Here is a 13636-nt window from a genome sequence, read left to right on the forward strand (position 1 = left end):
CCTTGACTTTTTCCACATTTTGTTACGCTATATAGCCTTATTCTAAAATGGATTCAATTAATACAATTCCTCAGCAATCTATGCACAATACCACATAATGACAAAATAAAACACAGAATTACCTTATTTACATAAGTATTCAGGCCCTTTGCTATGAGATGCGAAATTGAGCTAAGTTGCGTCCTGTTTCCATTGATCATCCCTGATGTTTCTACAAGTCCACCTGTGGTAAACTCAATTGATTGGACATGATTTGAAAAGGCACACCTCTTTATATAAGGTCCCACAGTTGACAGTGCATGTCAGAAGAAACCAAGCCATGAGGTCAAAGGAATTGTACGTAGAGCTCCAAGACAGGATTGTGTCGAGGCACAGATCTGGGGAAGGGTACCAAAAAATGTCTGCAGTATTGATCATTCTTAAATGGAAGACGTTTGGAACTACCAAGACTCTTCCTAGAGTTTGCTGCACGGCCAAACTGAGCAATCGGGGGAGAAGGGCCTTGGTCAGGGAGGTGACCAAGAACACCATGGTCAATCTGACAGCGCTCTAGAGTTCCTCTGTGGAGATGGGAGAACCTTCCAGAAGGACAACCATCTCTGCAGCACTCCACCAAATCAGGCCTTCATGGTAGAGTGGCCAGGACTGAAGCCTCTCCTCAGTAAAAGGCACATGACAGCCCGCTTGGAGTTTGCCAAAAGGCACCTAAAGACTCTCAGACCATGAGAAACAAGATTCTCTGGTTTGATGAAACCAAGATTGAACTGTTTGGCCTAAAGACAACGCAGGATGTCATCTACAAAATAGCGATGTCATCTACAAATTAGCTTCCAATACTCTACTCAGCAAACTGGATGCAGTTTATCACAGTGCCATCCGTTTTGTTACTAAAGCACCTTATACCACCCACCACTGCGACCTGTATGCTCTAGTCGGCTGGCCCTCGCTACATATTCGTCGCCAGACCCACTTGCTCCAGGTCATCTACAAGTCCATGCTAGGTAAAGCTCCGCCTTATCTCAGTTCACTGGTCACGATGGCAACACCCACCCGTAGCACGCGCTCCAGCAGGTGTATCTCACTGATCATCCCTAAAGCCAACGCCTTTCGTTCCAGTTCTCTGCTGCCTGTGACTGGAACAAATTGCAAAAATCGCTAAAGTTGGAGACTTTTATCTCCCTCACCAACTTCAAACATCTGCAATCTGAGCAGCTAACTGATCGCTTCAGCTCTACATAGTCTATCGGTAAATAGCCCACCCAATTTACCTACCTCATCCCCATACTGTTTATATTTATTTACTTTTCTGCTCTTTTGCACACCAGTATCTCTACCTGTACATGACCATCTGATCATTTATCACTCCAGTGTTAATCTGCAAAATTGTAATTATTACTCTCTTTTTTTCTTTTTTTCCCCCCCCTACTGTGTTATTGACTTGTTAATTGTTTACTCCATGTGTAACTCTGTGTTGTCTGTTCACACTGCTATGCTTTATCTTGATCAGGTCGCAGTTGTAAATGAGAACTTGTTCTCAACTAGCCTACCTGGTTAAATAAAGGTGAAATATTTTTTTTTAAAAGGAGTGGCTTCAAGACAAGTCTTTGGATGTCCTTAAGTGGCCCAGCCAGAGCCTGGACTGAAAATAGCTGTGCAGTGACGCTCCCCATCCAACCTGACAGAGCTTGAGAGGATCTGCAGAGAAGAATGGGAGAAACTCCCCAAATACAGGTGTGCCAAGCTTGTAGCGTCATACCCAAGAAGACTCGAGGCTGTAATCACTGCCAAAGGTGCTTAAATAAAGTACTGAGTAAAGGGTCTGAATACTTATGTAAATGTCATATAATTTTTTTTCAAAAATTAGCAAAAATTCTAAAATCCTGTTTTTGCTTTGTCATTATGCTGTATTGTTTGTAGATTTAATCAATTTTAGAATAAAGCTGTAATCTACCAAAATGTGGAGAAATTCAAGGGGTCTGAATACTTTCCGAAGGCACTATATAGGGTGTAATCATTAGTCCAACAGTTGCAAACAAGAGTATCTATTGGACAAATTCAGTTATGTTTATCCCTGTCTTGTTCTGTTTGTGTAAACACAGTTCACTTTCATAGAAGCCGTGTTGTATTCCTTACTGCATCTATGTGCTCTCCTCTCACGTCTTCCCTTCCCTTGTGAACATCAATGCACAACACATTAGCTGTATGTGACCTAGCAACAAAACCTTATCAGGCCAAACACAGCCTACATCGTTGTCACCATATTAGATAAAGTAACGTCATTGTCAGCAAAGCTAATATAACTAACGCTTTAGTAAACCCCTCTACAGTCATGCAATAACATTACAGTGTACAGTCAGTAAGAAGTGACACCGGCAGTCCCCGATGGCAATAAATTAGTATCACCAAAAGCTTACCTTGACTTAGAAGAGTTCCAGTGTTGTGTTGGAATGTCATAGCCAGCTATTTAACATAGCATCCCTTGGTTTGAGTAGGCTAGACTAGCTAGCAGCATTTTCTTGCTAAGTAAGTGAAATTGAAAAAAAAATGACAATCTCTCACTCTCTCTATTTCTCTCATGCTTCTCCTTCATTTTGGAAGAAAATAAATTGTTCAAAACTGTTCAGCTATTGTCTTTCTTTTTTAGTCAGCTACTCACCACATTTTATACACTGTAGAGCTAGCTAGCTGTTGGTTATGCTTTCAGTACTAGATTGATTCTCTGATCCTTTGATTGGGTGGACATTGGGCTGCAAGAGCTTTGAAAGGCTGGAGGACATCCTCCGGAAGTTGTCATAATTACTGTGTAAGTCTATGTGAGGGGGTGAGAACCATGAGCCTCCTAGGTTTAGTTTTGAACTCAATGTACACAGAGGAGCACGGAAGCTAGCTTTCCTCCACCTATACCATGATGCTACCCTACAGAGTGCTGTTGAGGCTACTGTAGACCTTTGCAAAATAGTGTGTTTTAATCAATTATTTGGTGAGGTGATTATATTTAGTATAGTTTTATCTTAAACACTTTTAAAATGTTTTACAATTTGAATTTTTCTGAAATTTGCAGAGGAGGATGGTCCTCCCCTTCCGCCTCTGAGGAACCTCAACTAATGCACTGTAATGTTTTTACATGTATTTTGTCTGTAATGTCTTTTTCATTATGTGTCAGACCCCAGTAAGACTAGTTGTCGCCGGCTAATGGGGGATCCTAATAAAATAAAATCGTAAACACATTTGATTGTGAAAACGCCCAAGGTCACAGAGACAAAGGAGGGGGTAAGAGATGGTCATAAAAGATGATAATCATGATGCTGTTGATGGCCTCCAGTTACCCTCTCCACTCAGTTTCACTTGGCCAAAGATTTGACAATAATAAAATAACCTCATGGTGAATTAATATCTGAAGTGTTTTTCAGACACGCCAACATGCTATTGGGCAAGTAAAGACCAGGGAGCGTTTAGCCTATAACAGCACTGGGAACGAGGCCTTTATGTGCATCACAAATCGCACCCTTTTCCCTATATAGTGCACTACTTTTGACCAGAGCCCTATGGTCCCCTATCGGCACTAGTCAAAATAAGTGCACTATATAGGGAATAGGGTGCCATTTGGGATGCACCCATTGAAATGCAGCTGTTTATCGCTTGTTTCTCCCCCTTGTTTTTTCCTTTTCCTCCCAGCTGTTTTATCATAATCCAAAGAGACTGCTCATATCTTTTAATAGCCTCATTAGCCAAAGGCAAAATGTCAACTACCTAATGTGCGTGACCTTATTCTGGTATGCAAGGGGTTCGAAGATGAATCAAGGTTGTGTGGTGTCTTGGGGAAATGGAGAATTAAATCCTCTCATATGAGGAAGACATGTATAAGACAAACAACCATCATCTAAGCCTAACTATATCCTAATGTCCACCTATATTTTGTTGATACGGCAAGTGCTGTTTCCTGCTGCTTCTGTTTATCCATGTAAACCCTCAAAACAATTGAGATCATTTAAACATGGAGCTCCTTCTATTGGTTGGTTGGTTTCTATAAAGGCAAAGGATCAGCACTGGAAAGGAACACAACACACAAGGTGAATCACAGGTGCTATGCAATTGCAAGGATCCTGCATTTATGTTATAGCTTAAATTAAAGTACTAATATCAAGTAATTTAACCAGCTCATAACAAATAAAGTATTCATGCCCCTTGACTTATTCCACAATTTGTTGTGTTACAGCCTGAATTCAAAATGGAATAAATGTATTTGTTTTTCTCACCCATCTACACAAAATACCCCATGATGTTTTTATACATTTTTATAAAATTTTGTGAAAATGAAATACATAAATATCTAATTTACATAAGTATTCACACCCCTGAGTTAAAAATATGTAAGAATCATATTTGGCAGTGAATACAGCAGCAAGTTTTTCTGGGTAAGTCTCTAAGAGCTTTGCACACCTGTATTGTATACTGAATAAAATATGAACGCAACATGTAAAGTGTTGATCCTAGACATTTCCCATTCGCACAAAAAAACGTATGCAAATAAATTGCACTAATTTGTTTACATCCCTGTTAGTGACTAGTTCTCCTTTGCGAAGATAATCAATCCACCTGACAGGTGTGGCATGCAACTTATTAAATGAATCCATGCAACTTATTATGTGACATTTTTACTCCTGAACTTTGCCATAACAAAGGGGTTGAATACTTATTGACTCAAAACATTTCAGCTTTTCATTTTTAATACACTTTTCAAACATTTCTAAAAACACAATTCCACTTTGACATTATAGGGTATTGTGTGTAGGCCAGTGACACAAAATCTCAATTTAATTAATTGTAAATTCAGGCTGTAACACGACAAAATGTGGAGAAAGTCAAGGGGTGTGACTGCTTTCTGAAGGCACTATGTCTCAAGCCTGCTCATAGAATCATAAAGCTAACTAGGTACACTGGCACACATTGTACATTGTCTTATCAACATAAACAGTTGGCTACATTTTAATATAGTATATAATAGGATACTTAATTATCCATTACTACATCTAATTTGCATCATAATACTGGCAGATGTGGCCCAAAGACATCATGAGACATGTTGACAAGGCAAATAAACACTATTTATATGGTCCTCGTTTGTGTCAATGAAATAGAATTCAAATAAAGATAGTAAAAGCAACTAGTCAGTGGCGATAAAATTAGGCCTGCATCGTGTTGTGTAACAATATTTCAGACTGCCTCTGAAATGTACATTATCGATCATAGTCTGCTACTGGAAAAACGTATGTGTTATGTCTTTACACCCTCTGCTATATTGTGGATAAAGAGATACCTGTCTAACAGAACACAGAGGGTGTTCTTTAAACGAAGCCTCTCCAACATAATCCAGGTAGAATCAGGAATTACCCAGGGCAGCTGTCTAGGCCCCATACTTTTTTCAATCTTTACTAACGACATGCCACTGGCTTTGAGTAAAGCCAATGTGTCTATGTATGCGGATGACTCAACACTATACACATCAGCTACTACAGTGACTGAAATGACTGCAACACTTAACAAAGAGCTGCAGTTAGTTTCAGAATGGGTGGCAAGGAATACGTTAGTCCTAAATATTTAAAAAACTAAAAGCATTGTATTTTGGACAAGTCATTCAATAAACCCTAAACCTGAACTAAATCTTGTAGTGAATAATGTGGAAATTAAGCAAGTTGAGGTGACTAAACTGCTTGGAGTAACCCTGGATTGTAAACTGTCATGGTCAAAACATATTGATACAACAGTAGCTAAGATGGGGAGAAGTCTGTCCATAATAAAGCGCTACTCTGCCTTTTTAACAACACTATCAACAAGGTAGGTCCTACAGGCCCTAGTTTTGTAACACCTGGACTACTGTTCAGTCGTTTGGTCAGCGGCCACAAAGAGGGATCTACAGAGAGCTAACATTAATAGTATGCATGTCTATCTCTCCTGGCTCAAAGTGGAGGAGAGATTGACTTTATCACTAATTGTATTTGTGAGATGTATTGACATTTTGATTGCACCAAGCTTTCCGTTAGAACTACTGGCACACAGCTTGGACACACATGCATTACCCCACAAGACATGCCATCAAAGATCTCTTCACAGTCTTCATGTCAAGAACAGACTATGGGAGGTGCACAGTACTACATAGAGCCATAACTACATGGAATTATTTTCCGCTTCAAGTAACTGATGCAAGCATTAGAATCAGCATTAGAATAAATAGGGGATAAAAAATACACCTTATGGAACAGCAGGGACTGTGAAGAGACACACACACAGGCAGACACAGGCAGACACATGCAAACACACACAATAACATGCGCACTATACACACACGTACACATGGATTTTGTGTTGTAGATATGTGGTAGTAGAGTAGTGGCCTGAGGGCACACACTTAATTGTGTTGTGAAATCTGTTGTGAATGTATTGTAATGCTTTAAAATACCTGCCTTAATTTTGCTGGACCACAGGAAGAGTAGCTGCTACCTTGACAGCAGCTAATGGGGATCCATAATAAATACAAACACAAATACAGTATGAGTCATAACAATTGGGACTGTCACACCCTGATCTGTTTCACCTGTCTTTGTGCTTGTCTCCACCCCCCTCCAGGTGTTGCCCATATTTACCATTATCCCCAGTGTATTTATACCTGTGTTCTCTGTTTGTCTGTTGCCAGTTCGTTTTGTCCGTCAAGCCTACCAGCATTTCCCCCCCCCCCCCCCCTTGCTCCTATCTTTTTCTATAGTTCCTGTTTTCTAGTTTTCCCGGCTTTGACCATTCTGCCTGCCCTGACCCTGAGCGTGCCTGCCGTTCTGTACTTTTTGACTCTGATCTGGATTATTGACCTCTGCCTGCCCTGACCATGAGATTGCCTGCAGTTCTGTACTTTTTGACTCTGATCTGGATTATTGACCTCTGCCTGCCCTGACCATGAGACTGCCTGCAGTTCTGTACTTTTTGACTCTGATCTGGATTATTGACCTCTGCCTGCCCTGACCATGAGATTGCCTGCAGTTCTATACTTTTTGACTCTGATCTGGATGACTGACCTCTGCCTGCCCTTGACCTGTTGTTTTTCCTGCCCCTGTTCTAGTAACAAACTTTCGTTACTTCGACACTGTCTGCATCTGGGTCTTCCCTAAAACTTGATAGGGACATAGTGAGTTATCTAAGATCAACCACTAACTGCCTGACTCTTATCTTAGTCTCTGCTTTTAGCGTCAGCCCACTTCTGAACAAGGTTGTGTTCGGTGTGCACAAAACAGAAGGAAACAGACTGTTGCAAAGCTACCAGTAATTTAATAAAGTTACCAGAATCTTTAGTAATTTTGGTCATTACCAGGTAATCTATGGCAAACTATGGTAATTTATACTTCAATAGCTTTTTGAAAATGTATTCATATGCAGTGCATTCGGAAAGTATTCAGACCCCTTGAGTTTTTCCGAATGTTATAACGTTACAGCCTTATTCTAAAATGTATTAAATTAATGTTTTACCTCATCAATCTACACACAATACCCCATAATGACAAAGCAAACAGGTTTTTTGAAATGTTTGCAATTGTATAATTAATTAAAAACATAAATACCTTATTTGCATAAGTATTCAGACCCTTTGCTATGAGACTCGAAATTGAACACAGGTACATCCTGATTCCATCGATCATCCTTGAGATGTTTCTACAACTTAATTGGAGTCCACCTGAATTCAATTGCTTGGAGATCATTTAGAAAGGCACACACCTGTCTGTATAAGGTTGACAATGCATGTCAAATAAAAAAAAAACAAGCCATGAGGTTGAGGGAATTGTCCGTAAAGCTCAGAGACAGGATTGTGTCGAGGCATCAATCTGGGGAAGGGTGAAAAAACATTTTGGCAGCTTTAAAGGTCCCCAAGAACACAGTGGCCTCCATTATTCTTAAATGGAAGAAGTTTGGAACCACCAAAACTCTTCCTAGACCTGGCCGACCGGCCAAACCGAGCAATCGTGGGAGGAGGGTCTTGGTCAGGGAGGTGACCAAGAACTCAATGGTCACTCTGACAGAGCTCTAGAGTTCCTCTGTGGAGATGGTTGTACTTCTGGAAGATTCTCCCATCTCTGCAGCACTTCACCAATCAGGCCTTTATGGTGACCAGACGGAGGTCACTCCTCAGTAAAAGGCACATGACAGGCCGTTTGGAGTTTGCCAAAAGGAACCTAAAGACTCTCAGGCCATGAGAAACAAGATTCTCTGGTCTGATGAAACCAAGATTGAACTCTATGATGAACCATGGTGGTGGCAGCATCATGCTGTGGGGATGTTTTTCAGTGGCAGGGACTGGGAGACTAGTCAGGGTCGAGGGAAAGATGAACAGAGCAAAGTACAGTGAAATATTTGCCATCAGTACCTCGGGCTGGGGCGAAGGTTCTCCTTCCAGCAGGACAACGACCCTAAGACCACAGCCAAGACAACGCAGGAGTGGCTTCGGGACATGTCTCTGAATGTCCATGAGTGGCCCAGCCAGCACCCGGACTTGAACCCGATCCAACATCTCTTGAGAGACCTGAAGATAGCAGTGTGCCAAGCTTGTAGCGTCATACCCAAGAAGACTCGAGGCTGTAATCACTGCCAAAGGTGCTTCAACAAATTACTGAGTAAAGGGTCTGAATAATTATGTAAAATGTGATATTATGTTTTTTATTTTTTAGAAATTCGAATAAAAATCTAAAAACCTGTTTTTACTTTACTGTCATTATGGGGTATTGTGTGTAGATGGATGAGCGGAAAAAACAATTCAATACATTTTAGAATAAGACTGTAACGTAATAAAATGTTGAAAAGGTCAAGGGGTCTGAATACTTTCTGAATGCACAGTATGCACTGAAAAATATATATAAACGCAACCATTCGTAAGATTTTACAGAGTTACAGTTCATATACGAAAATCAGTGAATTGAAATAAATGTATTAGGCCCTAATCTATGGATTTCACATGGCTGGGAATACAGATATGTATCTTTTGGTCACAAATACCATTTACCTCATGCAGCGCAACACATCTTCTTCACATCAACACGCTGTCGATCCAGAGCATCCCGAAATTGGTCAATGAGTGACATGTCTGATGAGTATGCAGGCCTTGGAAGAACTGGGACATTTTCAGCTCCGGGAATTGTGTACAGATCCTTACGACATGGATCGTGCTGAAACATGAGATGATGGCGGCGGATGAATGGCACAACAATGGGTCTCAGGATCTCGTCACGGTATTTCTGTGTATTCAAATTGCCATCGATAAAATACAATTGTGTTTGTTGTCTGTTGCTTATGCCTGGCCATACCATAACCCCATCGCCACCATGGGGCACTCTGTTCACAACGTTGACATCAGCAAACTGCTCGCCCACACAACGCCTTACAAGGTCTGCCATCTGCCCGGTACAGTTGAAACCTGAATTCATCTGTGAAGAGCACACTTCTCCAACGTGCCAGTGGCCATCAAAGGTGAGTATTTGCCCCCTGAAGTTGGTTACGACCCCGAATTGCAGTCAGTTCAAGACCCTGGTGAGGATGACAAGCATGCAGATGAGCTTCCTTGAGACGGTTTCTGACCGTTTGTGCAGACAATCTTTGGTTGTGCAAACTCACCATTTCATCAGCTGCCTGGGTGGCTAGTCTCATACGATCCCGCTGGTGAAGAAGCCGGATGTGTAGGTTCTGGGCTGGCGTGGTTACACGTGGTCTGCGGTTGTGAGGCCGGTTGGACCTACTTCCCAATTTTCTAAAACAATTTTGACGGTGGCTTATGGTAGAGCGATTAACATTAAATCCTCTGGCAACAGCTGCCAATTGTAACTCCCTCAAAACTTGAGACATCTGTAGCATTGTGTTGTGTGACAAAACTGCACATTTTAGAGGGGCCTTTTATTGTCTCCAGCACAAAGTGCACCTTTGTAATGATCATGTTGTTTAATCAGCTTCTTGATATGCCACAACAGTTAGATAGATGGATTAACTTGGCAAAGGAGAAATGCTCACTAACAGGGATGTTTGTGCACAACATTTGAGAGAAATAAGCTTTTTTTTGTGCATATGAAACATTTCTGGGATCTTTTATTTCAGCTCATGAAACATGGGACCAACACTTTACAGGTTGAGTTTATATTTATGTTCCGTGTAGTATTCATTTTTAGACATCTTTGTCCATATTTTCCATGAGTTTTTAGTGGATTGGCGATATGGTTCAAGATGAAATAGTTAATAATAGTTAAATATCATCTAATCAACAAAGGCACTATTTTCAATGAACTTTGAAAGTCCTTCTTTAACCATTGACTTTTTCACAACTGCTGCCAGTTTGGTGAGAAAACGTTGACAACAAAGACATATTGACAAAATCAAATAAGTAAAAGTGTTTCAAACACATATTAACGATATTTCTTACGTAAACTCTCTTATTAAACATCAATGGTATTCACTAAGTTGATGTTTTATATTTAGGATCATGTTTACAGTTTTTTTCATTCAATTTGTTTATTTTAAAATAATCCTATTTGGTTGTTTTATATATTTAACATGTGGTAAAGCCACACAGAGGACCATGTATAATTAGACACCTGTGACAATCTGAAGTACACAAAAAATGCCACTAGATGTCGTCTTCTAAAATAATTCTGGTTGTTTGCTGGTGAAGTTGAAACATTTCCAGTAACATATTCTGGCTTTGCAACCTCAGTGCTGAGACATGACCAGACTCAACTTTACATTTTTGGGGCCCAAGCTGTTATTCTCAGCTAGATAATTTGGTAACACTGTCTCATAATGCATTTAACCTACCTGCAGGCTACTACAGTGTTAACAATATTTTCCTCGAGATATTGCAAAACAGAAAGCCAATATACAGCAAATAAAATACTATTTGCCTCGAGCATTTGGCATATTTAATATGCCACTAGCTGTATTGCAAAAAGCCTTTAAACAATGTCTGCCATTAGACTGAAGAGACTTGACGCAGGTGGATACTCTCTCTCTCTCTCTCTCTCTGCAATATTAATAACCTATTTTTTCCTTTTCCATAGTTTTCAGGCCAGACCTTACGGCCATCCGAATCACAGCCATGTGTCTCTTAAATAATCATTTGCATCGGGCCTTGTAATAATGGTCGAGCCCGCAATGGAAGAGCATTAAAGATTTATAGCGTAATAAATACTCCAGCTACTGTTCTGTGTTGTTCTCCCACCTGTTCTCTCTTCAGAACAACACAACGCAACACTAACAGAAATTAAACATCCAGTCGGGCGATGAGTTTCTTTTTGGGGGTGGATTTGTGGCCAGGAAGACTTTTAAATGTCATCGCTGAATACATTTGAATAATGTATTCATTATTACCAAGGCACCTTGAGCCCCTATAGTTGTGAGCGTGCCAAGGTGGTTGTATTAGTGAACACTGGTGGGGGCACCGCGGTGGGGGCACAGCGGTGGGGGCACAGAGGTGGGGGCACAGAGGTGGGGGCACAGAGGTGGGGGCAGAGCAGTGGGGGCACAGCGGTGGGGGCACAGAGGTGGGGGCAGAGCAGTGGGGGCACAGCGGTGGGGGCACAGAGGTGGGGGCACAGAGGTGGGGGCAGAGCAGTGGGGGCACAGCGGTGGGGGCACAGAGGTGGGGGAACAGCAGTGGTGGCACAGCGGTGGGGGAACAGCAGTGGTGGCACAGCGGTGGGGGCACAGAGGTGGGGGCACAGAGGTGGGGGCAGAGCAGTGGGGGCACAGCGGTGGGGGCACAGAGGTGGGGGCAGAGCAGTGGGGGCACAGCGGTGGGGGAACAGCAGTGGTGGCACAGCGGTGGGGGCACAGAGGTGGGGGCACAGCGGTGGGGGCACAGCGGTGGGGGAACAGCGGTGGGGGAACAGCAGTGGTGGCACAGCGGTGGGGGCACAGAGGTGGGGGCACAGAGGTGGGGGCAGAGCAGTGGGGGCACAGCGGTGGGGGCACAGCGGTGGGGGCACAGCGGTGGGGGCACGGCAGTGGGGGCACAGCGGTGGGGGAACAGCGGTGGGGGCACAGCGGTGGGGGCACGGCAGTGGGGGCACAGCGGTGGGGGAACAGCAGTGGGGGCACAGCAGTGGGGGAACAGCAGTGGGGGCACAGCGGTGGGGGAACAGCAGTGGGGGCACAGCGGTACTCAGTGAATTAGATGAAGCCTTCATTCACACGAACACAACGGGAGTGTTGTCGGATAGGCGGAAACCAAAGACTTCGGCGATATACTTGGCCTTGTCTTGTCTGGAACCCGCCGTCATCGCTGTGTGGATTTGTGTGTGCGTGTGCTTGTTTAGTGACACTGGTGGCACCTGTGGAGACTTTTGTTAGCTGTAAAATTCATCCAAATGTCCTTTCCAGTGGACTTTCTTTTTGCGTCCAACAGCAAACATTGTTTTATTGATTAAACAAACTCCCTCGGCACAAGAACATTTGTGTTTTATCGAACCCTGGAGACTTGTGATTGGGAGTACAGTGGTAATGTATGAAAATATGTATTGGTTTCTATGGCTCATGCAGAGGACAATGTGTGGGCTACTAGGCAGATTGTTGAAAGACAAGTATAGATGTTTTACGCAGTAACTTCTCAGCAGAGGTCGGTGTGTGTGTGTGTTTTGGGAGTTCTTGGAACTGATTCAGCCAACTGATTGTCCCTCTTGTCCATTTTCTCTCACCTCTCCTCTCCCACATCCCACCCTTCACCTCTTCCTCCCCCTCTTTCTCCTCCTTCATCCATGCACTTCTCTTTCACTGAGCACCTCTTCACAGGGATGAGAGCCTTATCGATTTATTTCTTCCCCAGCCACCCACTCGCCCTCCAGAAAACTGTGCAAGTTTTGACTTCAAATGGAAAAAAAAACATCATAGATAATCCAGCTTGAGTAGTCAATCACAGAGTCATTTGTGCCCATCTCGTTTGGGGGGAATATTCAGTAATTTAGTGGAGCAATGGCTTTGAGCAGAGTTCATAGTAATGCCATTCAATCTGTTCTGTTTCCCTCCATCATCTACCTTAATGTCTGTCCTTAACACTGTTGCTGTCCAGATTCATGACCCTCTAAACCGGGTGCTTGTAAATATTTTTCTGGGGCCTTTCAAATTAGCATTAAATGTCGGGGGGGGGGGGGGGGTAATTGAATCATAACGCTCCCCAGAAAATTTGCTTTCTAATGACACATTTCAGGTCTCTGCTGCAACTGAGTTAGAAGACGGAAGCTCATTCAATTAATTTAGCTAGTTCATCTGCCCAACGACGTTCAAGGCCAGCCTCTGTACATTTTACCTCTAGGGCTGATCAATTTGCTGTTCCTATCTTGGGCCTCCCATGGTGCCAGTTTTGAGCTGTCGGCAGTGCTTCAGTTACACTGGGGTAAAGCCACTGTCACTGCCGGTGCTTGTGACAGCTTATGCTGAGCAAAGTCCTGAATGCATATAAGTTATTTTAGTTGTTTTGCAACCAACTGACTGCGCTCTTAACTGTCCAACTGGGATGACTTGGAACGTCCGAAATCATCCCCCGGGGTACGTTGTGGTATGTCTGCGGAAGGACTCCCACCACTCTGGCTGATCTATCGGAAGCGGACGCATCTTAAGAAAGACG

At 42.7% G+C, this 13636-nt stretch overlaps 1 protein-coding gene across 1 annotated transcript; it reads right to left on the reverse strand.

The window, feature by feature from the left end:
• Positions 1-11402: 11402 nt before the first annotated feature.
• Positions 11403-12203, reverse strand: LOC118940117 (putative proline-rich protein 21). The gene has a single exon (XM_036948373.1). The coding sequence runs from the start codon at positions 12201-12203 to the stop codon at positions 11403-11405; it is 801 nt and encodes a 266-aa protein (XP_036804268.1).
• Between the last annotated feature and the right edge of the window lie 1433 nt (positions 12204-13636).

Source organism: Oncorhynchus mykiss, chromosome 17 (assembly GCF_013265735.2).
Source record: "Oncorhynchus mykiss isolate Arlee chromosome 17, USDA_OmykA_1.1, whole genome shotgun sequence".
In the NCBI taxonomy this organism is placed as follows: domain Eukaryota; kingdom Metazoa; phylum Chordata; class Actinopteri; order Salmoniformes; family Salmonidae; genus Oncorhynchus; species Oncorhynchus mykiss.